This window comes from Rhinoraja longicauda, chromosome 5 (assembly GCF_053455715.1).
Source record: "Rhinoraja longicauda isolate Sanriku21f chromosome 5, sRhiLon1.1, whole genome shotgun sequence".
Taxonomy (NCBI): domain Eukaryota; kingdom Metazoa; phylum Chordata; class Chondrichthyes; order Rajiformes; family Arhynchobatidae; genus Rhinoraja; species Rhinoraja longicauda.
The window spans coordinates 87,900,830-87,927,122 of NC_135957.1; the positions used below are offsets into that span (position 1 = coordinate 87,900,830).

General features: G+C 51.2%; 1 protein-coding gene across 1 annotated transcript in view; it reads left to right on the forward strand.

Moving 5' to 3' along the window:
• tpcn3 (two pore segment channel 3) overlaps positions 1-26,293 on the forward strand; it is a 45,834-nt gene that overhangs the window by 11,560 nt on the left and 7,981 nt on the right. The window contains exons 4-13 of the mRNA XM_078400275.1: positions 4,590-4,718; positions 7,182-7,298; positions 7,907-8,025; positions 13,447-13,548; positions 15,618-15,744; positions 16,391-16,592; positions 19,864-20,008; positions 21,664-21,849; positions 22,546-22,610; positions 24,478-24,565. Coding sequence (XP_078256401.1) covers positions 4,590-4,718; positions 7,182-7,298; positions 7,907-8,025; positions 13,447-13,548; positions 15,618-15,744; positions 16,391-16,592; positions 19,864-20,008; positions 21,664-21,849; positions 22,546-22,610; positions 24,478-24,565 — 1,280 coding nt within the window. The remainder of the gene's footprint in view (positions 1-4,589; positions 4,719-7,181; positions 7,299-7,906; positions 8,026-13,446; positions 13,549-15,617; positions 15,745-16,390; positions 16,593-19,863; positions 20,009-21,663; positions 21,850-22,545; positions 22,611-24,477; positions 24,566-26,293) is intronic.

Below are 26,293 nucleotides of genomic sequence, written 5' to 3' on the forward strand. Positions count from 1 at the left end.
AAAGGAGATGAAAGGGTGTCGGAAACGGAGAGAAGAGGAGGAGTGAAATGAGTACAGAGAAGATGGAAGAGGATGTTGCCAGGACTTGTCTACCCAGGGGCATTGTCACTGCTCTCTGTCGTGAGGGTGGAGGGTCAATAGACAATAGGTGCAGGAGTAGGCCATTCGGCCCTTCGAGCCAGCACCACTCTGACTGAAAAAGTTTTTCCTAATCTCCGTTCTAAGTGGCCTACCCCTTATTCTTAAACTGTGGCCCCTGGTTCTGGACTCCCCCAACATTAGGAACATGTTTCCTGCCTCTAACGTGTCCAACCCCTTAATAATCTTATGTAGCGAGTCCAAACCGGGTGATGTTGCCAATAGAGTTTATTCTGCAGTGAAACCCGTGACAAACCACAACGCACTTAGTTTAGGACACACACTTACTTAACTACCTAATCTTGAGAGTTTGGCACCAGACTGACGAATTCCCCGCGCTCCCGCACCTCCTGACCCGTTAGCCAATCCGAGGGTTCGAGACACCCTGGCCAATCCGTATGTCCCTACATGACCCCCCCCAGAACCCTCGAAACCATACCTCACGGGCGCTCTACCATCCCGTTGGCTTGGGGATGATACGCAGTGGTCTGCTGTAAACGAGACCCATACAGCTGTGCCAGTGCGGCCCAGAGGGACGAGGTGAACTGGGCCCCCGATCTGTGGTGATGATAGCCGGCACGCCGAAACGGGCCACCCAATGCAACGCCAGGGCCCGTGCACAGGAGGCCGCCGAGGTGTCCGACAACAGGAGCGCCTCCGACCAACGTGTAAACCGATCAACCACCGTCAGTAGATGCGTATAGCCCCTGGAGTGGGGCAACGGGCCAACCAAGTCCACATGGATGTGGAAAAAACGGACGGGGGGAACCTCGAAATTCTGGTACGGGGGTTGGACATGGCGATGGACCTTGGAGGTCTGGCACGGGATGCAGGCGCGTGCCCAGGCTGCCACCTGCTTCCGCAGGCCGTGCCAGACAAATCGGGCGGCCACCATGGCCGAAGTCGCCCTGATGGACGGATGTGCCAGGCCATGAATGGCCTCGAAAACCTTACGCCGCAGGGCGGTCGGCACCACCGGGCGAGGGCGTGGAAGGGAAACGTCGCACCACAACTTGGTACCTGTGGGGCCGCACGCCACCTGTTCCAAACGCAGCCCCGAGGCTGTGGAGGCGTACACTGCGGCAGTTCCTTCCAGGCGCTGAGCCTCCGCTAGGTCCTGGTAATCCACCTCACCCCCTATCCCCGCACCAAATCGATCTTGGAAAAAATTGTAGCCCCCTCCAGGCTGGCTGAGAAGTCCTGTATGTGAGGGATCGGGTAGCGGTCCGGCCGGGTTGCCGCGTTGAGTCGCCGGAAATCCCCACATGGTCTCCACACCCCAGATGCTTTGGAGACCATCGCCGGGCTGGGTGGGGCGGTGCTTGGAGGAGCCGCAGGCCCCGTACCTCGGGGCCGTACACCAGCCGAGGGTTGCAGGCCCCTCCCGCGGACGTCTGCGACCAACGAAAAAGCCCAGAGGAAATCTGCGCCCAAAATGGCTTGGCCCACATCCGCAACGATGAAATCCCAACGGTAGGTCCTGGACTCGAAGGACAGGGACAGGGACATGGCCCTTTTACCGTAAGTGCGGATGGGGCTGCCGTTCACCGCAATGAGGGGCGGCCCCTTCCCACCCGCTCGAACTTCACAGTCGTAGGGGGGCACAATACTCACGACCGCTCCCGTATCAACCAGAAAGACGGTCCCGGTGCCTTGATCCGTAGCGTAGAGGCGGCCGATCGAGACTGCCTCTACATTCGATCGGCCGAGGCATTTCCCGGAAACGAACACGGGGCTCTGCAGCTTCGGGCCTCACTGCCCCACCGCTTATGGAAAAAACACCAGCTGCGTCTGTGCGGCCCTGTTGCTTGCACCCGCTGCCAATAAGCAGGTGCTGCAGCCCCTATCTTGGCGGGCTGACTGCGAAATAGCAGCCGATGCATCGCTCTCTCGGCCGCTCCACCGACTGCTGCTGGGCCTCGAGACACGATTAACCGAGTCGTCTCGGGTGTGTCGCTCCCTGACGAGCGCGTCGGCTTTCTCGGCGAACGCTACCGGGTCTTCAAACAAGACGTCGGCCAACACTAACCTGACGCCCCTGGGCAGTTTCTCCCGAAAAGCCGCTTCAAAAACCATACACGGCTGATGGTCACCCACCAAGGTCAGCATCTCGGTCATCAACTCCGATGGCAGCTGCTCCCCCAGCTCTGGTAAATGGAGGAGCCTCAGAGCCCGCTGGTTCTGGCTCCAGCCAAAAGTCCTCAGTAGGAGTCTCTTGAGCCCCACGTACTGCTCGGTTTGGGGTGGGATGGTCAGATACCGACCCACCCGCGCGGCCACCTCCGCCTGTAGACAGCTCACCAGGTGGTGCAACTTCTCCTGGTCTTCCTCCACCCTCTTAAGATGGAACTGGGATTCTGCTTGTACGAACCACAGGTGCGGCTGATGGGCCCAGAACGGCGGTAGGTGAATGGCGCTCGTGCTCTGCTGCCCACTGCTCGCTCCCACCTGTGACATTCTGCTGTCATCTTCAAATCTCACATTCGAGGTCACCAATGTAGCGAGTCCAAACCGGGTGATGTTGCCAATAAAGTTTATTCTGCAGTGAAACCCGTGACAAACCGCAACGCACTTAGTTTAGGACACACACTTACTTAACTACCTGACCCGTTATCCAATCCAAGGGTTCGAGACCCCCTGGTCAATCCGTATGTCCCTACACTTATATGTTTTAATAAGATCCCCCCTCATCCTTCTAAATTCCAGTGAAGACAGTGTAGGCCCGGACAGTGTAGGCCCGGACAGTGTAGGCCCGGACAGTGTAGGCCCGGACAGTGTAGGCCCGGACAGTGTAGGCCCGGACAGTGTAGGCCCGGACAGTGTAGACCCGGACAGTGTAGGCCCGGACAGTGCAGGCCCGGACACTGTAAGCCCGGACAGTGTAGGCTAACGGAACTTGTTAACGTTAACGGAGGTCAGGGAGCGGGGCCGAGTGTGTTTGCCTCACGGAGGTTGCGTAGCAACCCGCCTCCCGGCCCGGGTGGCCACCATTGGTGGAGCGGGAGCACGTGGCCACTGGCTGGATGAGGTCACGTGGGGCGCGGGGCGGTGACGTCACCTTGTCCCGTATTTACGGCCCCTTTATAACACGTGCTACTGGCCCGGCACTAGCTTAGTCCGGCCCTGGTTCAGGACGTCTCTGGGGAACGATCCGGTTATCCTTGTCATGTGGGTACCAAAGACGGAGGTGGAACGAGGAAAGAGGGTCAGCTGAAGGGATGTGAGCAGCCAGGCACCAAATTGTGAAACGAGGTAGACACAAAAAGCTGGAGTAACTCAGCGGGTCAGGCAACATCTATGGAGAGAAGGAATCCGTGACATTTCGGGTCTCGACCCGAAACGTCCCCCATTCCTTCCCTCCCGAGATGCTGCCTGACCTGCCGAGTTACTCCAGCATTTTGTGAATACTTTCAATTTGAACCAGCATCTGCAGTTATTTTCCTGCACAAAAATTGAAAAGCAGGTTCTGCTGAAGGAATTTGAGCAGGTAGGTGCCAAATTGAAAAGCAGAATCAAGAAGGTAATAATCCCTGGCATGCTACCTGACAATAGACAATAGGTGCAGGAGGAGGCCATTCGGCCCTTCGTGCCAGCACCGCCATTCACTGTGATCATGGCTGATCATTCCCAATCAGTACCCCGTTCCTGCCTTCTCCCCATACCCCCTGACTCCGCTATCATTATGAGCTCTATCTAGCTCTCTCTTGAATGCATTCAGGGAATTGGCCTCCACTGCCTTCTGAGGCAGAGAATTCCACAGATTCACAACTCTCTGACTGAAAAAGTTTTTCCTCATCTCCGTTCTAAGCTGAGCCGTGTGCAGATTGGCAGAGGGTCGAGAGGATATGAGAGTTGACCGCGTGGCTCAAAGACAGGTGAGGAAGAGGTGGGGTTGAGTTTGTGGGACCTTGTGTTCTGGACTCCCCAAACATGTTTCCAATGTTGGGGGAGTCCAGAACCAGGGGCCACAGTCTAAGAATAAAGGGGAGGCCATTTATGATTGTATGTGTTATTGCATTTTTTATTGCTTATTTTTATTGGTCTTATTGTTGAACTGCGGGTAATTTTTTCATTTCACTACACATTTATGTATACGTGACAAATAAATTGATTATTGACTATTAAAACTGAGGTGAGAAGGAACTTTTTCACCCAGAGAGTTGTGAATTTGTGGAATTCTCTGCCACAGAGGGCAGTGGAGGCCAATTCACTGGATGAATTTAAAAGAGAGTTAGATAGAGCTCTAGGGGCTAGTGGAATCAAGGGATATGGGGAGAAGGCAGGCACGGGTTACTGATTGTGGATGATCAGCCATGATCACAATGAATGGCGGTGCTGGCTCAATGGGCCGAATGGCCTCCTCCTGCACCTATTTTCTATGTTCCTATCACTGCTGATTTCCGGGGTGACCCCTCTGATAGTGAACCACTCTGATCTCTGTAACTCCACAGGTAACTTCAACCGTAGAGTTCATTTGTCTGTTGATCTTCTCCGTCCGCCTGCTGCATTTCTCCAAGGTCACTCCCAGCAAGGTGTTCAGGAAAGATGCAAAGAACATTTGCGTCATTGTCACCATATTGGTGAGTATAAAAATGAATCGGGGTCAGTTTCTTCCCAGCTGTTATCAGGCAACTGAACCATCCTACCACAACCAGAGAGCAGTGCTGAACTCCCATCTACCTCTTTAGTGACCCTCGGACTATCCTTGATCGGACTTTACTGGCTTTACCTTGCACTAAACGCTATTCCCAGATCATGTATCTGCACACTGTGAATGGCTCGAACTACATTTTATCTTTGTATTTACTGTCTCCTACTACATCGTATCTTTGTCCCGCCCCCTCCCCTGACATCAGTCTGAAGAAGGGTCTTGACCCGAAACGTCACCCATTCCTTCTCTCCCGAGATGCTGCCTGACCCGCTGAGTTACTCCAGCATTTTGTGTCTACTGTGAATGGCTCGATTGTAATCATGTATTGTCTTTCCGCTGACTGGTTAGCACGCAACAAAAGCTTTTCACTGTACCTCGGTACACGTGACAATAAACTAGACTAAATCAAATCGAGTACATTTAACAGGAGTTGTACAGCATGGAAACAGGCCCTTCAGCGCATCTTATTCATGCCAACCAAGTTGACATACTGGGCTAGTCCCACCTGCCTGCATTTGGCCCAGATCCCTCTGAACCCTTCCGATCCCAGTATCTGTCCAAATGTTTCTTAAAAGTCATAGTTGTACCCGCTTCCACAGCTTCCTCTGGCATCTCGTTCCAGATACGGACGACCCTCTGAGTGAAAAACGTTGCCCCTGTGGTTCCTCTTAAATCTCCCCCCTCTCACCTTAAGCCTGTGCCCTCTAGTTTTAGAATCCTCTACCCTGGGAAACAGACTGTGAGCGTTCACATCGAAACGTATAAGATTATTAAGGGATTGGACACGTTAGAAGCAGGAAACATGTTCCCAATGTTGGTGGAGTCCAGAACAAGGGGCCACAGTTTAAGAATAAGGGGTAGGCCATTTAGAACGGAGATGAAGAAAAACGTTTTCAGTCAGAGAGTTGTGAATCTGTGGAATTCTCTGCCTCAGAAGGCAGTGGAAGTAAATTCTCTGAATGCATTCAAGAGAGAGCTGGATAGAGCTCTTAAGGATAGCGGAGTCAGGGGGTATGGGGAGAAGGCAGGAACAGGGTACTGATTGAGAATGATCAGCCATGATCACATTGAATGGCGGTGCAGGCTCGAAGAGCCGAATGGCCTCCTCCTGCACCTATTGTCCATTGTCTATTTGCTCTAGAAAGATGCCAATAAGAAGAGTGTAGAGAAGATTCACAAGGTTGTTGCCAGGGCTTGAAGGCCTGAGCTACAGGGAGAGGTTGGGCAAGCTAGCACTTTAATCCTTGGAGCACAGGAGGATGAGGGGTGATCTTATAGAGGTACAGAATCACGAGGGGATTAGATTGGGTGAATGCCCAGAATTGGGGAATCAAGGACCAGAGGACATAGGTTTAAGGTGAGATGGGAAAGATTTAATATGAACCTGAGGGGCAATGTTTCCACACAAAGGGTGGTGAGTGTATGGAACGAGCTGCCAGAGGAGGTAGTTGAAGCAGGGACAAGAACAACATTTGAAAGACCCTTGGACTGGTACATGGATAGGAAAGGTTTGGAGGGATATGGACCAAATGTGGGCAAATGGGACTGCCTTAGAGTTATCTGGGTTAGTATAGAAGAGTTGGGCCGAAGGGCCTGTTCCTGTGGTCTATGACTAAATACTCCCAAGTGCCACTACCACTAGTTTTGCAGCATCTCTGTACATGTTTTCCATTAGAGTCCATGCCTTGGCACCTTGGAGAAAGATCACCTCAAGTTATGTATCTTTGCATTAGTTTGATTTTTATTTTTTTGCCGTTCTGCTCAATATCTACATCTATATACTAAAGCTCTTGTTTGTTTGTTTGTTTGTTTGTCCCTGAACTACAGCCAAAACAGTACACGATTATGCAACAATTTTAGGCCCATCTTACTCACGATTCGCCTGTGGTCTCGATTGACCAAGTTTTCTTACATTTTAAAAAAGCTATTAACTGAATAAACTTTAATAAATGCGCTCCCCCCCCACCCGCCGGGAGGACTGACGCCCGTCCCAGCATGCCCCGTGCTTGACCTTCTTCCCATGGTGCAGCGTGGCGTCAGAGAGAGGGCCAAAGAAGATGGCCGCCGGCAGGACAAGCATGTGGCAGCCCCTTGTGGCTGCTCTCCTGCTGCTGGCCGCCGCCTGGGGCCGGGGTGAGTGGCTCCCTCTCCCCTTTCCTCTCCCCCCTCGCCCGCCCCCAGCCCCGGGGGAGACTCCCTAGCTGGCAACGGGTCCACGGGTCGTCAGTTGGGGGAGGGTTGCCGGGCCCGCAGGAGGGGTTTGCACCCAATGGGCCCACGGCCGTCTAGTCTCTTAATAAATGTCATGCCAACTTATGGTTCGGCATTAAATTGCCTTTAACTGTCTAAAGCCGTTAATAGTTTCTAACCCGACCCATCTGTTCCCCTGCAGCTCACGTTATTGGATATGATTGTGTACTTGGCTTTAGTAGAAAATGGATACCCAACGGTCAGGTGGTCAAGGGTCCTGAGGCCACTCTTTTGTGTAAACTTCACTGAAAGTCGGCAGGTAAGTCTTACCTTTACACCTGAGTTACCTTCAGTCAGAGGGTGGTGAATCTGTGGAATACTTTAGTCAGAGAACATGGATGGGTGACGATTTGGGTCAGGACCCTTCTTCAGACTGATTGTTGGGGGTTGGACTGGAAGCAAGAAAAGACCATGGCAAATATATATGGATAGGAAGGGTTTGGAATGATATGGATCAATGGTCTGAAGAAGGGTTCTGTCCTAAAACGTCACCTATCCATGTTCTCCACAGATGCTGCCTGACCCGCTGAGTTACTCCAGCACTCTGTGAAACGTCACCTATCCATGTTCTCCACAGATGCTGCCTGACCCGCTGAGTTACTCCAGCACTCTGTGAAACGTCACCTATCCATGTTCTCCACAGATGCTGCCTGACCCGCTGAGTTACTCCAGCACTCTGTGAAACGTCACCTATCCATGTTCTCCACAGATGCTGCCTGACCCGCTGAGTTACTCCAGCACTCTGTGAAACATCACCTATCCATGTTCTCCACAGTTGCTGCCTGACCCGCTGAGTTACTCCAGCACTCTGTGAAACGTCACCTATCCATGTTTGCCACGTGAGCTTTAATATCTCTTGTGTTGCAGCTGAGGCGGGCATTCAGGAACATCCGCAACACTCTGCCGGAGATCACCTACGTGTTTGTCCTCTTCATGTTCAGCGTCGCAGTGTTCTCTCTCATGGCTTTGAAGTTGTTTGCAAAGAGGTAACACCGACAGATTCCTACACTTAGAAACATAGACAATAGGTGCAGGAGGAGGCCATTCGGTCCTTCGAGCCAGCACCGCCATTCATTGTGATCATGGCTGATCATCCACAATCAGTAACCCGTGCCTGCCTTCTCCCCATACCCCTTGATTCCACTAGCCCCTAGAGCTCTATCTAACTCTCTTTTAAATCCATCCAGTGAATTGGCCTCCTGTGGCAGAGAATTCCACAGATTCACAACTCTCTGGGTGAAAAAGTGTCTTCTCATCTCAGTTTAAAATGGCCTCCCCTTTATTCTTAGACTGTGTCACCCCTGGTTCTGGACTCCCCCAACATTGGGAACATTTTTCCTGCATCTAGCTTGTCCATATCTGGCTTACTTTAAAGTCCTCCCCTACAGGCTTAAAGAAAGGGCCAAGATTTCTAGGAGCTTGAGGGATAACGTTTTCACACAGAGGGTGGTGGGTGTATGGAACATGCTGTTGGAGGAGGTAATGGAGGCTGGGACTTTAACAACATTTCAAAAACATTTAAAAACATGGATAGGAAAGGTTTAGAGGTGTCAGGGGTTTATGGGGAGAAGGCAGGAGGGATAGATGGGATGGGGAGGGAGAGATAGATCAGCCATGATTGAATGGCAGTGTAGGCCATGGGTGACATGGCCTAATTCTGCTCCAATCAATTATGAAGATGAACTTATGAAGATGAACATTTATTCACAAAATGCTGGAGTAACTCAGCGGGTCAGGCAGCATCTCAGGAGAGAAGGAATGGGTGACGTTTTGGGTCGAGACCCTTCTTCGGACGGTCTTGAAGAAGGGTCTCGACCCAAAACATCACCCATCCCTTCTCTCCTGAGATGCTGCCTGACCCGCTGAGTTACTCCAGCATTTTGTGAAATAAATGCCATTGATTTGTACCAGCATCTGCAGTTATTTTCTTATATATATATATGCCATTGATTTGTACCAGCATCTGCAGTTATTTTCCTACACTTATGAAGATGAACATGTCCCATCTTCACATGTCTCACCTGCCTGTCTTCTAGTGAAGATGGGACATGTTGGACAGCATGGCTGAGTTGGAATGAAGGGCCTGTTGTCACGCTGTGCTCTCTGGTAAAGGATCTGGGGCAGTCTAGGTGGACCATAGTGGCGTGGTCATTCCTCTGTTACTCTGATCTCGTTGACACTTTGCTCGCTCTCCGCAGAACTGAGGATCTCCTGTCATCCAACACGACCTCTCTACTCTTCTGTTCAACTCTTCTCCAGTCTGAAGAAGGGTCTTGACCTGAAATGTCACCTGTTCCTTCTCTCCACAGATGCTGTCTGGCCCGCTGAGTCATTCCAGCGTTTTGTGTCTATCTTCGCTCTGCTCTTTCACATTACATCTCTTTTCTTCCTGTAAGTATAGAACTATATTCTGCACTCTGTATCTTCCCCTTTGCTCTGCCTGTTGTACTTGAGTTTGGCCTGATTGTATTTGTGTGTGGGATTATCTGACCTGATTGTTTTTGCGTGCTATCCAAAGCTTTTCACTGTACGATACGATGGAACTTCATTTATCCCAGGAGGGAAATTGGCCTGCCAAACACTCTTAAACCACGACAAGACACACCAAACGTGAAGTTAAAGTGACAAGTGGAAAGCCTGGGATTGGGGGTGTGCGAAGACCAGGGAGCAAGGGTGGGCCTGTACTCACTGGAGTTTAGAAGGATGAGGGGTGGGACCTCATTGAAACTTACAGAATAGTGAGCGGCCTGGATAGAGTGGATGTGGAGAGGATGTTTCCACTAGTGGGAGAGTCTAGGACTGGTAGTCACAGCCTCAGAATTAAAGGACGTTCCTTTAGGAAGGAGATGAGGAAGAATTTCTTCAGTCAGAGGGTGGTGAATCTGTGGAATTCTTTGCCACAGAAGGCTGTGGAGGCCAAGTCAGTGGATATTTTAAAGGCAGAGATTCATGATTAGTACAGGTGTCAAGGGTTATGGGGAGAAGGCAGGGGAATGGGGTTAGGAGGGAGAGATAGATCAGCCATGATTGAATGGTAGAGTAGACTTGATGGGCCGAATGGTCTAATTCTGCTCCAATCACTTATGGCCTGAAGGTGCTCCTCAGGTTGACCAGTGTGTCATGGAGGGGGTGAGCTGCATTGTCCGGGATGCTCCGCAGTTTGAGGAGACAGGGGAGACTCCTCCTAAAGTCCACCAACAACTCCTTAGTCTTGTCGGTGTTGAGTTGCAGGTGATTCAGCCTACACCACTCAACCTCTGTACACATGACAGGAATAAACCTAAACCAGAAGTAAATATAATTAACCTCCATAAAAACAAAGCACTGGGGATAGCGGCGGCACGGTAGCGTAGCGGTAGAGTTGCTGCTTTACAGCGAATGCAGCGCCGGAGACTCAGGTTCGATCCTGACTATGGGTACTGTACTGTAAGGAGTTTGTACGTTCTCCCTGTGACCTGCGTGGGTTTTCTCCGAGATCTTCGGTTTCCTCCCACATTCCAAAGACGTACAGGTATGTAGGTTAATTGGCTGGGTAAAATGTAAAAATTGTCCCTAGTGGGTGTAGGATAGTGTTAATGTACGGGGATCACTGGGCGGCACGGACTTGGTGGGCCGAAAAGGCCTGTTTCCGGCTGTATATATATGATATGATATGATATGATATGATAGCAAGCATCAGAGAGTATCTGACGGATGAATGACCATCACATCTAATTAGCTTTGTGCATGTTTAAAGAACAAAAATGTCTTTTTGAATAACTGGCAGCTTTTATTTAGAGTTACAGCATGAAACAGACTCTTCAACCCACCAGGCCCATGCGAAGCAACACGCCCCATCAACACTAGCCCCATTTACCTGCCTTTGACCCATCTCCCAACCCTTCCTGTCCATGTACCTGTCCAACTGTGTTTGTGATAGTACCTATAGTACCGGCCTCAACTACCTCCTCTGGCACCTCATTCCATACACCTGTGTGGTATGTTACCCCTCAGGCTCCTATTAAATCTTCCCCCTACCTGTTTAAGTCAATGCTGATCAGGATACGTGTTACGTTGTTGATTTATCATCTTTCCAACAAGATCTGAACCCAACACTGTGCACTGGTGTTTTACATCAACATCAAAGAATATAATAATATTCATTTATTGTCATTGCAACGAGTACAACGAAATTAAAAAATAGCCAATCCTGACGGTGCGTACAAACATATATGCAATAAATGCAAAAACAAATAAATACATAAATACAATTAAATACAATTATGTTAAGTACAAAGATTTTTTAGTGTTGCCTAGTGCAAAGGTAGTGTTCAGTTCTCGTATGGCCCTGGGGTAAAAACTGTTCTTAAGTCTGTTTGTTCGGGATTTTATCGACCTGAAACGTCGACCAGAGGGCAGATGAACAAACAGACGGTGGCCGGGGTGGGATGGATCTTTTATTATTTTGCCTGCTCTACTGAGGCAGCGTAGGCTGAACAGGTGCTCCAGGGAGGGCAGTGAGCAGCCGATGATTTTCTGGGCCGTCGTGATGACCCTCTGAAGGGCCTTCCTGTCCTTTTCTGAGCAGCTGGCATACCATGTGGTTATACAGTATGCCAGCACACTCTCGATGGAGCAGCGATAGAAGGACAACATGAGCTTCTCCTGCAGGTTCTCCTGCAGGTTCACAACATTGCTCAGAAATCTGTGAAACTGGCCACACAAATCCATGGACCAGTCTCACCCCGGCCACTCCCTCTTCTCCCCTCTCCCATCAGGCAAGAGGTACAGAAGTGTGAAAACGCACACCTCCAGATTCAGGGACAGTTTCTTCCCGGCTGTTATCAGGCAACTGAACCATCCTACCACAACCAGAGAGTGGTGCTGAATTACCTCATTGGAGACCCTCAAACTATCCTTAATCAAACTTTAGTTTGAGTTTAGTTTATTGTCACATGTACGAGGTACTAGTGAAAAGCTTTACTAAAAGCTTTACCAGTGAAAGGCTTTACTAAAAGCTTTACTGGACTAAATGTTATTCCCTTTATCCAGTATCTGTACACTCTGGGTTGCTGACTGGTTAACACACAACAAAAAGCTTTTCACTGTACCTCGGTACACGTGACAATACGATACAATAGAACTTTATTTATCCCAGGAGGGAAATTGATCTAGATCAATAATAATAAACAAAACTAAACAAGAATAATTTGAGCAATCGTTCACCAGTTTGTGTGGGATCCCAGTGTTGTTTAGTTTACAGATACAGTGCGGAAACAGGCCCTTCAGCCCACCGGGTCCACGCCGACCAGCGATCCCCGCACACTAACACTATCCTACACCCACTAGGGACAATTTATTTTACATTTACCAAGCCGACTAACCCACAAACGTGTACGTCTTTGGAGTGGGAGGAAACCAAAGATCTCGGAGAAAACCCACGCAGGTCACGGGGAGAACGTACAAACTCCGTACAGACAGCACCCGTAGTCGGGATGGAACCCGGGTCTCCGGCGCTGCATTCGCTGTAAGGCAGCAACTCTACCGCTGTACCACCATGACCGCCCCTATGACATTGGTGCGTGCGTGCGAAACCACTGGTGCATTGTGACAGGGCACCTTCACGGTTAATGCAACAGTGATCCTAATTGATTGTGCATGGCACTAATGAAGCTCAGGCTGCCTCGGCAAGGCCGCCAGCATGGCGCAGTGGTGGAGGGCAGCTCGGCTATTGTTGGCCAGGCCGACCTTGCAACGTCGCTATAGGTCAACAGGCCTTCATGGTCAGATCAAAGTCCCTGCACTTACAACAACCGGCACTTGGAAATGGCCCCGAATTGGCTACTCTGTGCACTGTCTCAGTGTACCACTGTTATACACTAGTACTGCATCTGAGATACGTATCTAAGATTAATCTAAGTGCTTCCAGAACCAGGGGCCACAGTCTAAGAATAAAGGGGAGGCCATTTAAAACTGAGGGGAGAAGAAACTTTTTCACCCAGAGAGTTGTGAATTTGTGGAATTCTCTGCCACAGAGGGCAGTGGAGGCCAATTCACTGGATGGATTTAAAAGAGAGTTAGATAGAGTTTTAGGGGCTAGTGGAATCAAGGGGTATGGGGAGAAGGCAGGCACAGGTTACTGATTGTGGATGATCAGCCATGATCACATTGAATGGCGGTGCTGGCTCGAAGGGCCAAATGGCCTCCTCCTGCACCTATTTTCTATGTTTCTGTGCTTATGTTTTGATACGTACTGAACTGTATACAACAATGAATTTCACTGTACCTCGGTGACAAATAAAGTCCAATACCGTACAAGTCCAGAACCAGTGGCTCACTGGCTGGTGGGCATGAAACAAAGGCTTTCCTCTGTACCTCGCTCGGTACACGTGATAATAAACTGAACTCGATGTGTCTTGTTTTTGCAGGAAGCTCAGCACAGGCGATGGAACGCCCTACTTCAGTAACTACCTGGACGTCTTCTTCAACCTCTACGTACTGGTGACCACGGCCAACAGCCCTGACGTGATGTAGGTGCCTCACCCCGAGACCCCCCCACCACCCCGAGACCCCCCCACCCACCACCCCGAGACCCTCCCACCAGCCCGAGACCCCCCCACCACCCCGAGACCCTCCCACCACCCCGAGACCCCCCCACCACCCCGAGACCCCCCCCACCACCCCGAGACCCTCCCACCAGCCCGAGACCCCCCCACCACCCCGAGACCCTCCCACCACCCCAAGACCCCCCACCACCACCCCGAGACCCCCCCCACCACCCCGAGACCCCCCCACCCACCACCCCGAGACCCCCCCCACCCACCACCCCGAGACCCCCCCCACCCACCACCCCGAGACCCTCCCACCCACCACCCCGAGACCCTCCCATCCACCACCCCGAGACCCCCCCACCACCCCGAGACCCCCCCACCACCCCGAGACCCCCCCCACCACCCCGAGACCCCCTCCACCACCCCGAGACCCCCCCCATCACCCCGAGACCCCCCACCCACCACCCCGAGACCCCCCCACCCACCACCCCGAGACCCTCCCACCCACCACCCCGAGACCCTCCCACCCACCACCCCGAGACCCCCCCCACCACCCCGAGACCCCCCCCCACCACCCCGAGACCCCCCCACCACCCCGAGACCCCCCCACCACCCCGAGACCCCCCCACCACCCCGAGACCCCCCCACCACCTCGAGACCCCCCCCACCACCCCGAGACCCTCCCACCACCCCGAGACCCCCCCCACCCCGAGACCCCCCCACCACCCCGAGACCCCCCCACCACCCCGAGACCCTCCCACCACCCCGAGACCCCCCCCACCCCGAGACCCCCCCACCATCTCGAGACCCCCCCCACCACCCCGAGACCCCCCCACCACCCCGAGACCCTCCCACCACCCCGAGACCCCCCCCACCACCCCGAGACCCCCCCACCACCCCGAGACCCTCCCACCACCCCGAGACCCTCCCACCACGCCGAGACCCCCCCCACCCACCACCCCGAGACCCTCCCACCACCCCGAGACCCTCCCACCACCCCGTTGTACTCGAGCCCATGCATGACAGGAAGTGAAGGGGCAAGTGTTGTATCTCCTGCTGTTGATGGCAGTGTGGAGGTTCCAAGACAGAATCCAAATCTATGATGATGCCCAAGCCAGACGCTCACTTCATCTGTGTAGACACAAAGTGCTGGAGTAACTCAGCGGGTCAGGCAGCATCTGTGGAGAACATGGATAGGTGACGTTTCACAGAGTGCTGGAGTAACTCAGCGGGTCAGGCAGCATCTGTGGAGAACATGGATAGGTGACGTTTCACAGTGTGCTGGAGTAACTCAGCGGGTCAGGCAGCAACACTGGAGAGAAGGAATGGGTGGCATTTCAGGTCGAGATCCTTCTTCAGACTGATGTCAGGGGAGGGACAGAGATAGAATGTAGTCGGAGACAGGAAGACTGGTGGGAGAACTGGGAAGGAGAGGGGATAGAGAGGGGAAGCAGGGATTATTTGAAGTTAGAGAAGTCAATGTTCATACCGCTGGTGTGTAAACCACCCAAGGGAAATATGAGGTGCTGTTCCTCTAATTTGCGCTGGGCCTCACTCTGACAAAGGAGGAGGCCCAGGACTGAAAGGTGAGACTGGGAATGGGAGGGAGTTGAAGTGCTGAGCCACCGGGAGATCAGGTAGGTTAAGATGGACTGAGCGGAGGTGTTGAGCGAAACGATCGCCGAGCCTGTGCTTGGTCTCGCCGATGTAGAGAAGTTTATCTGCGCACAGCTCCCAGAGGTGGATCTGCGATCACTGATTCCAATCGCTCCGCTCTTTAAACCTCTACTCCAACGATGCCCTTCTTAATCTATTCCCTTTATCCCGTATCTGTCCACTGTGAATGGCTCAATTGTAATCGTGTGTTGTCTTTCCGCTGACTGGTTAGCACGCAACAAAAGCTTTTCACTGTACCTCGGTACACATGACAATAAACTAAATTAACAATTGTATCACTGTTTATAAAACTTCAACTAATCTTATCTTGGACGTTGGACTTGGCCCGTGAAATGTGAGCCTGCATTGAGTTGCGATTTGTTTTTTCTCAGGATGCCTGCCTATGAGGTGAGCTGGGCCTACTCGATATTCTTCATCGTGTTTATCATCGTCAACACCTATGTCTTTATGTCTCTCTTCCTGGCTGTTGTGTACAATGACTACAAGAAACATCTGAAGGTACGTTGGTGTGAGGAGGTTTACAAACCATGATCCATCGCCGGCTCTTTTAACATTGAATTCAGAGTAGAAGCATAGAAACATCGAAAATAGGTGCAGGAAGAGGCCACTCGGCCCTTCGAGCCAGCACCGCCATTCATTGTGATCATGGCTGATCATCCACAATCAGTAACCCGTGCCTGCCTTCTCCCCATATCCCTTGATTCCACTAGCCCCTAGAGCTCTATCTAACTCTCTTTTAAATCCATCCAGTGAATTGGCCTCCACTGCCCTCTGTGGCAGAGAATTCCACAAATTCACAACTCTCTGGGTGAAAAAGTTTCTTCTCACCTCAGTTTTAAATGACCTCCCCTTTATTATTAGACTGTGTGGCCCCTGGTTCTGGACTCCCCCAACATTGGGAACATTATTCCTGCATCTAAAAATTCCTCCTCATCTCCTTCCTAAAGGAACGTCCTTTAATTCTGAGGCTGTGCCCTCTGGTCCTAGACTTTCCCACTAGTGGAAACATCCTCTCCACACCCACTCTATCCAAGCATGACTCCATGAACTCGTGTTAAACACTACTTGTAGTTTGCCTCTTGTGTTGTGTGTTGCATGACTGTAACAAGTCCTTTAGTCCAAAGCCACACGCTGTGTTTTCCAGAATGAAGTCAGGAAGCTGGTTTATATGAAGCATCGGAAGATGATTGAAGCCTTCAACATCCTGAAGATGAAGATTGGAGCGGAGTTTGTGATCACAGCCTCTCGCTGGCGGCAGCTGGTGAAGCTAGTGGCTGCAGACATCCCCAGCTCCCACCGCGAACTGCTCTGGAGGGTCTTGGATGACGAACAGAAGGGCTATCTAGGTGAGAAACTGGAGTGAGGAGAAGCATTCAGTGTGAGGACTGTTGGAAACATAGAAACATCGACAATAGGTGCAGGAGGAGGCCATTTGGCCCTTCGAGCCAGCACCGCCATTCATTGTGATCATGGCTGATCATTCACAATCAGTAACCTGTGCCTGCCTTCTGTGGGCAAATTGGTCGGTGTGGGCAGGTGGGACTAGTGTAGATGGGGCATGTTGGTCGGTGTGGGCAGGTGGGACTAGTGTAGACGGGGCATGTTGGTCGGTGTGGGACTAGTGTAGATGGGGCATGTTGGTCGGTGTGGGCAGGTGGGACTAGTGTAGATGGGGCATGTTGGTCGCTGTGGGCAGGTGGGACTAGTGTAGATGGGGCATGTTGGTCGGTGTGGGCAGGTGGGACTAGTGTAGATGGGGCATGTTGGTCGGTGTGGGCAGGTGGGACTAGTGTAGATGGGGCATGTTGGTCGGTGTTGGCAGGTGGGATGAGTGTAGATGGGGCATGTTGGTCGGTGTTGGCAGGTGGGATGAGTGTAGATGGGGCATGTTGGTCGGTGTGGGCAAGTGGGACTAGTATAGATGGAGCATGTTGGTCGGTGTGGGCAGGTGGGGTTACTGTAGATGGGGTATGTTGGTCGGTGTGGGCAGGTGGGAGTAGTGTATTGGGCATATTTGTCAGTGTGGACAGGTGGGACTAGTGCAGATGGGGCATGTTGGTCGGTGTGGGCAGGTGGGACTAGTGCAGATGGGGCATGTTGGTCGGTGTGGGAAGGTGGGACTAGTGTAGATGGGGCATGTTGGTCGGTGTGGGCAGGTGGGACTAGTGTAGATGGGGCATGTTGGTCGGTGTGGGCAGGTGGGACTAGTGTAGATGGGGCATGTTGGTCGGTGTTTGCAGGTGGGATGAGTGTAGATGGGGCATGTTGGTCGGTGTGGGCAAGTGGGACTAGTGTAGATGGAGCATGTTGGTCGGTGTGGGCAGGTGGGGTTACTGTAGATGGGGTATGTTGGTCGGTGTAGGCAGGTGGGAGTAGTGTATGGGGCATATTTGTCAGTGTGGACAGGTGGGACTAGTGCAAATGGGGCATGTTGGCCGGTGTGGGCAGGTGGGACTAGTGTAGATGGGGCATGTTGGTCGGTGTGGGACTAGTGTAGATGGGGCATGTTGGCCGGTGTGGGCAGGTGGGACTAGTGTAGATGGGGCATGTTGGTCGGTGTGGGACAAGTGTAGATAGACAATAGACAATAGACAATAGACAATAGGTGCAGGAGTAGGCCATTCAGCCCTTCGAGCCAGCACCGCCATTCAATGCGATCATGGCTGATCACTCTCAATCAGTACCCCGTTCCTGCCTTCTCCCCATACCCCCTCACTCCGCTATCCTTAAGAGCTCTATCCAGCTCTCTCTTGAAAGCATCCAACGAACTGGCCTCCACTGCGTTCTGAGGCAGAGAATTCCACACCCTCACCACCCTCTGACTGAAAAAGTTCTTCCTCATCTCCGTTCTAAATGGCCTACCCCTTATTCTCAAACTGTGGCCCCTTGTTCTGGACTCCCCCAACATTGGGAACATGTTATCTGCCTCTAATGTGTCCAATCCCCTAATTATCTTATATGTTTCAATAAGATCCCCCCTCATCCTTCTAAATTCCAGTGTATACAAGCCCAATCGCTCCAGCCTTTCAACATACGACAGTCCCGCCATTCCGGGAATTAACCTAGTGAACCTACGCTGCACGCCCTCCATAGCAAGAATATCCTTCCTCAAATTTGGAGACCAAAACTGCACACAGTACTCCAGGTGCGGTCTCACCAGGGCCCGGTACAACTGTAGAAGGACCTCTTTGCTCCTATACTTAACTCCTCTTGTTACGAAGGCCAACATTCCATTGGCTTTCTTCACTGCCTGCTGAACCTGCATGCTTCCTTTCATTGACTGATGCACTAGGACACCCAGATCTCGTTGAACTCCCCCTCCTCCTAACTTGACACCATTCAGATAATAATCTGCCTTTCTATTCTTACTTCCAAAGTGAATAACCTCACACTTAGATGGGGCATGTTGGCCGGTGTGGGCAGGTGGGACTAGTGTAGATGGGGCATGTTGGCCGGTGTGGGCGGGTGGAACTAGTGTAGATGGGGCATGGTGGTCGGTGTGGGCGGGTGGGACTAGTGTAGATGGGGCATGTTGGCCGGTGTGGGCAGGTGGGATGGGTGTAGATGGGGCATGTTGGTTGGTGTGGGCCAGTGGGTCTGTTGCATGACTCCATGAAACAATGACAGGTTCATGGGCCAAATGCTAGCTCAGGAAGTCACTTGGACGCCATGGACAAGTGGGCTGGAGGCCTGTTTTTGTGCTGTATATGTTCATACATTTTAGGAGTCGAATTAGGCATTCAGCCCATTGTCCACTCCACCATTCATTGAGAGCTGATCTCTCTCTCCCTCCCAACCCCATTCTCCTGCCTTCTCAGTTCCGTTTATTGCCACGTGTACCGAGGTACAGTGAAAAGTTTTTGTTGCGTGCTAACCAGCCAGCAGAAAGACAATGTAGCTGGGTGACACGGTGGCGCAGCGGTAGAGTTGCTGCCTTACAGCGAATGCAGCGCCAGAGACTCAGGTTCGATCCCGACTACGGGCGCTGTCTGTACGGAGTTTGTACGTTTTCCCCGTGACCTGCGTGGGTTTTCTTCGAGATTTCATTTCATATATACAGCGCGGAAACAGGCCTTTTCGGCCCACCAAGTCCGCGCCGCCCAGCGATCCCCGCACACTAACACTATTAACACTATCCTACACACACTAGGGACAATTTTTACATTTACCCAGTCAATTAACCTACATACCTGTACGTCGTTGGAGTGTGGGAGGAAACCGAAGATCTCGGAGAAAACCCACGCAGGTCACGGGGAGAACGTACAAACTCCCTACAGATAGCGCCCGTAGTCGGGATGGAACCTGAGTCTCCGGCGCTGCATTCGCTGTAAAGCAGCAACTCTACCGCTGCGCCACCGTGCCGTCCGTAGCTTCCTCCCACACTCCAAAGACGTGCAGGTTTGTAGGTTAATTGGCTTGGTAAATGTAGAAATTGTCCCTAGTGTGTGTAGGATAGTGTTAGTGTGCGGGGATCGCTGGTCGGCGCGGACACGGTGGGCTGAAAGGGCCTGTTTCCGCGCTGTATCTCTAAACAAAACATTACATGATTGCAATCGAACCATTTGTCTCCCCGTTACCCCTGACATTGTGCCACTCTGTGACTGTGTTTTTAAACAGAAAGGGAATCTTTCATCGCCCTGGCTGACCTTCTGAACATCCAGATAATTCAGGTGAAGGACAGGGTTCATCCCCTGGAGAGGTGCATGCCACACGTGTACAGGTCCAGCATCAGCAGGCTCGTCCGTAGAATGGTCACACACAGGTACCTTCCACACCGAGACCTCCTGTAGTTCCCCAGTGTGATAGCAACGCTTTGTGCAGCAATGAAGTGTGTTTGACATCACGTCTTGCACAACAGCGTTAAAGCCCGCCCGCGCTCTGAAATAACAAACCGTCAGACACTGGTAGTAAAGACACAACTTTATTATGCTCGCGGGAGTGGGAGAGTCACTGCAAGTATGGTCACACACTTGCCAGCTCCTCGCGGCGCTCCCACACCATTACTTTGTGCATTGGCAGAATATTTATACATGAGTGGTCACGGGTCCAGCTAATCACACAATCAGCACATTCCTATACTGTTTCATATTGTCCAGAACAGACTTGTTCTCTGCAGTACTACTTGGTATCTGGCCTCTCTCCTATGGCCACAGCACCCTCTGCAGTTCAGCAAAAAAACCTGTTATACTTTAGTTAGCAATTCTAAGTCAGTAAAGCAGGCTCACCACGTGCAACATGCAATCTGTACACATTAACTCTTAAACCCCCATCCTCCTCCACAACAGTACACTAGTTATCAGTACAAGCGTCAGGGGTGATGTGTGCTTGGTACAGGTATCAGGGTGATGGGTGATTAGTACGGGTATCAGGGTGATGTGTGATTGGTACATGTGTCAGGGTGATGTGTGTTTGGTACAGGTGTCAGGGTGATGTGTGTTTGGTACAGGTGTCAGGGTGATGTGTGTTTGGTACAGGTGTCAGGGTGATGTGTGTTTGGTACAGGTGTCAGGGTGATGTGTGTTTGGTACAGGTGTCAGGGTGATGTGTGTTTGGTACAGGTGTCAGGGTGATGTGTGTTTGGTACAGGTGTCAGGGTGATGTGTGTTTGGTACAGGTGTCAGGGTGATGTGTGTTTGGTACAGGTATCAGGGTGATGTGTGTTTGGTACAGGTATCAGGGTGATGGGTGATTAGTACAGGTGTCAGGGTTGCAGGAATGAGCAGACTGTGTGATTACCTGGACCCGTGACCACTATCAGTGTCTGACGGTGTTTGTTATTTCAGAGCGCGGGTGGGCTTTAACACCAGGGGTGGTGGTGGAGGCAGATACCATCGTGGAGTTTATGAGGCTATTAGATAGACACTAGACCCAGTGGATGCGTTGGGCCCAAACCTCTCTTGCATTGGTGCAGCACCCTCTTCTCCCCCCCCTCTGCCCCCCCTCTGCCCCCCCTCTCCCTCCCTCTCTCCCTCCTCTCTCCCCCCTCTCCCCCCTCTCCCCCCTCGCGCCCCCCTCGCCCTCTCCCCCCTTGCGACACGGATACGGTGGGATATGGATTATGTGCAGGCAGATAAGAGATGGCATAAAGATAGACGCAGAGTGCTGGAGTAACTCAGCGGGTCAGGCAGCATCTGTGGAGAACATGGATAGGTGACGTTTCACAGACTGCTGGAGTAACTCAGCGGGTCAGGCAGCATCTATGGAGAGAAGGAATGGGTGAAGTTTCAGGTCGAGATCCTTCTTCAAACTTGAAACGTCACCTATACCTTTTCTCCACAGATGCTGCCTGACCTGTTGAGTTACTCCAGCACTCTGCAGTTCCTTCCTTCACATTGATCAGATTGTTGTGTTGTACGTGAACCACTGAGTTTCTGGTTGTTGTGTCTGTGGTGCCTCTCTCTGTTCTCTCTCCTGCAGGGCGTTCCGTTACACCTACGATGTTATCATCATCGTGAACGCCATCTTCATTGGCGGGGATGAGATGAGCCCTTTAATGACCAAGGCCGAGTGGGCTTTCCTGACTCTCTACCTCATTGAGATCCTGCTCAAACTCTACACACATGAACCCAGGGCCTTCTTTGCCAAATTTCAGTTTTGGAATTGGTAATTTAACTTTTTTTTTCTAAATTATTTCCAATTATGTTTTGTGGGTGTAAATCAGTATAGGAGTAAAGAGGTCCTTCTGCAGTTGTATAGGGCCCTGGTGAGACCACATCTGGAGTATTGTGTACAGTTTTGGTCTCCTAATTTGAGGAAGGACATCCTTGTAATTGAGGCAGTGCAGCGTAGGTTCACGAGATTGATCTCCGGGATGGCGGGACTGTCATGAGGAAAGACTGGGCTTGTATTCACTGGAGTTTAGAAGGATGAGAGGGGATCTTATAGAGATGTATAAAATTATAAATGGACCGGACAAGCTAGATGCAGGAAAAATGTTCCCAATGTTGGGGGAGTCCAGAACCAGGGGCCACAATCTTAGAATAAAGGGGAGGCCATTTAAAACTGAGGTGAGAAAGAACTTTTTCACCCAGAGAGTTGTGGATTTGTGGAATTCTCTGCCACAGAGGGCAGTGGAGGCCAATTCACTGGATGGATTTAAGAGAGAGTTAGATAGAGCTCTTGTGGCTAGTGGAATCAAGGGATATGGGGACAAGGCAGGCACGGGTTACTGATTGTGGATGATCAGCCATGATCACAATGAATGGCGGTGCTGGCTCGAAGGGCTGAATGGCCTCCTCCTGCACCTATTGTCTATGTTTCTGTTTCTAAATCAATGAATGAAGTTTTTGACTATTGCAGGTTTGATACCATTATAATTGTTGCTGCCTTGCTGGGGACCATTGCCAACACTGCACTCAAGTCATGTAAGTAGACCCCCCCACCCCCCCCCCCCCTCATTATTACCCCCCTCTTCCCTGTACCCCAACCAGGTACATGCCCTTTGCCCCCCCTCCCTCCCCGCTCTCCTCCTATCTTTGTCATTCCTCCAGCTTCACATTTCATTCTGTATTTGACACGCTCTTGTCCCATGTATATTGCTAGCCTTTGTTCACCCCAAGACCAATATACTTTGCGTGGAAAAGTTGCTCCTCAGGTTCCTATTAAATCCTTTCCGTCACACCATAAACCTGTGTCCTCTGGTTCTTGATCCCCTACTCTGGGTAAGAGACTCTGTGCATTAACCCTGTCTTTCCCCTCCTGATCTTACACACCTCTAACAGATCACCCTTCAGCATCCTGTGCTCCAATGAGTAAAGACCTAGTCTGCTCAACTATTCCACTGATGACTATTTGAAAGACATCTTTCAAGATGGGCGGTCATGGTGGCACAGCGGTAGAGTTGCTGCCCTACAGCAAATACAGCGCCGGAGACCCGGGTTCAATCCCGACTACGGGTGCTGTCTGTACGGAGTTTGTACGTTCTCCCCGTGACCTGCGTGGGTTTTCTCCGAGATCTTCGGTTTCCTCCCACAGTCCAAAGACGTGCAGGTTTGCAGGTTAATTTGCTGGGCAAATGTAAAAAATTGTCCCTATGTGTGTAGGATAGTGTTAGTGTGCGGGGATCGCTGGTCGGCGTGGACCCAGTGGGCCGAAGGGCCTTTTTCCGCACTGTATCTCTAAACTAAACAAAATTAAACTAAATCTGTAGAGATATGTGGATAGCAAGTGTTTAGAGGGCAATTGTTCAAATGCAGGCAAAAGGGTCTTGCCCCGTATACCAACTTGGGCAAGTTGTGCTGAAGGGCCTGTAGAATTCTATGACTCTTTCCCTGTGTGTTGTTCAGCCTATGTCAGTGGTATGCATACATACATTGGGAGCATAATTGGGCTGCATATTAGGGTTGCCAACTGTCCCGTATTAGCCGGGACATCCCATATTTTGGGCTAAATTGCTTTGTCCCGTACGGGACCGCCCTAATCCCTTATTAGGCCCGGGGGCGCTGTAGGCCCGGACACTGCTGGCCTGGACACTGCAGGTCTGGAGTTGTCGTAGCAACCCGCCTTGGTGGAGCGGGAGCACGTGGGTGCTGGCTGGGTGAGGTCACGTGGGGCGCGGGGTGGTGTCCCTTATTTGGGATTGAGATAGTTGGCAACCACTACTGCATACCCATATGCTAGCTCTATCACACCATATTATTATGGTCTATCTGACCACAACCTCAATCCCTCATGTGGAGGACAGAAACTGGCCCTTCGTCCCAACGCATCCATACTGGCCAACGCACCCCTTCTACACTTGTCCCGTTTGCTCGTGTTTGGCCCGTGTCCCTTAAACATTTCCTATCTATGTACTTAGTTATCCGTTTCGTGTCGAGATCCTTCTTCACCTCAACAAATTGCAGGACCTCCCGACATACAGCTCTTAAAGCAAATGAAGAAGGGCCCAACCCAAAACGTGACCTATCCATGTTCTCCACAGATGCTGCCTGACCCGCTGAGTTACTCCAGCACTCTGTGAAACGTCACCTATCCATGTTCTCCACAGATGCTGCCTGACCCGCTGAGTTACTCCAGCACTTTGTGAAACGTCACCTATCCATGTTCTCCACAGATGCTGCCTGACCCGCTGAGTTCCTCCAGCACTCTGTGTCTTTCCTTGGTAAACCAGCATCTGCAGTTCCCCGTTTCGACCCATGCGTGTACCTGTTTGCATTGTAAGCTTTGTTTCAACTGTGTGCCTGTTTGTGGACAGGGTGAGATTGCTGGTGTGTGTTGTTCTTGCTGTTTCAGCGGGCGGCTACAGCAGTCAGCAGATCCTGGACATTGTGTTCATCCTGCGGGTTCTCCGGCTGATCCGGATCATCGACAGCTTCCACAGGTAAATGAAGGTTCCACCGCTCTGTGGAGCGTGGGGGGGCTGAGGGGCGACCTTATTGAGGTGGACAATATCACAAGGGGCACGGATGCAGGGAACATGTTCATAAGTGATAGGAGCAGAGTTAGGCCATTCGGCCCATCAAGTCCACTCCGCCATTCAACCGTGGCCTAACTGTCTCCCTCCCAACCCCATTCTCCAGGCTTCTCCCCATAACCCCTGACACCCGCACTAATCATCTGACCTTTCTGTCCTGGGCCTCCTCCATTGTCAGAGTGAGGCCCAGCACAAATTGGAGGAACAGCACCTCATATTTCACTTGGGTAGTTTACACCCCAGCGGTATGAACATTGACTTCTCTAACTACAGATAGTCCATGCTTCCCCTCCCTCTCCATTCCCTCCCCCTTTCCAGTTCCCCCACCAGTCTTTCTGTCTCCTACTACATTCTATCTTTGTCCCGCCCCCTCCCGACATCAGTCTGAAGAAGGGTCTCGACCTGAAACGTCACCCGTTCCTTCTCTCCAGAGATGCTGCCTGACCTGCTGAGTTACTCCAGCATTTTGTGTCTACTTTCGATTTTAACCAACATCTGCAGTTTTTTTCCTATACATAAGAATCTATCAATCTGTCTTAAAAATATCCATTGACTTGGCCTCCACTGCCTTCTGTTTTTGCAAGAGAGAGGATTCTGAAACTAGAGGGCACAGGCTTAAGGAGAGATTTAAGAGGGACATCAGGGGCAGCTTTTTCACTCAGATGGTAGTCTGTATCTGGAACGAGCTGCCAGAGGAACCTGTAGAAGCGGGTGCAATCACCACTTTTAAACGACATGTGGACAGATACGTGGGCGATGGGACAAATGCAGGCAAAAGGGACTGTGTCAATGATTAATGTTGAATAGGCTCCTTGATATTGTCTTGGCTTTTTTGGGATGGGTGGGGAGGAAGAGGGAGACTTAGTAGGATGAAATTAATTCAAAAGTTACCTCAGTGATGAGGTGGCTGAAGGGTGACCTTACAGAAGAATATTGTGCGCAGTTTTGGTCTCCTAATTTGAGGAAGGACGTCCTTGCTATTGAGGCAGTGCAGTGTAGGTTCACCAGGTTAATCCCCTGGATGGCGGGACTGTCATATGAGGAACGATTGGAAAGACTGGGCTTGTATTCACTGGAGTTTAGAAGGATGAGAGGGGATCTTATAGAGACGTGTAAAATTATAAAAGGACTGGACAAGCTAGATGCAGGAAAAATGTTCCCAATGTTGGGGGAGTCCAGAACCAGGGGCCACAGTCTAAGAATAAAGGGGAGGCCATTTAAAACTGAGGTGAGAAGAAACTTTTTCACCCAGAGAGTTGTGAATTTGTGGAATTCTCTGCCATAGAAGGCAGTGGAGGCCAATTCACTGGATGGATTTAAGAGAGAGTTAGATAGAGCTCATGGGGCTAGTGGAATCAAGGGATATGGGGAGAAGGAAGACACGGGTTATTAATTGTGGATGACAATGAATGGCGGTGCTGGCTCGAAGGGCCAAATGGCCTCCTCATGCACGTATTTTCTATGTTTCTATGAATGCACAGTCTTTACCCAGAGTCAGGGAATCGTGAACCAGAGGACATTGGTTTATGGTGAAGGGCAAAGATTTAATAGGAATCTGAGGGGAACATTTTCACACAGTGTACGGTGGGTGTATGGAACGAGCTGCTGGAGGAAGTAGTTGAGGCAGGGACTATA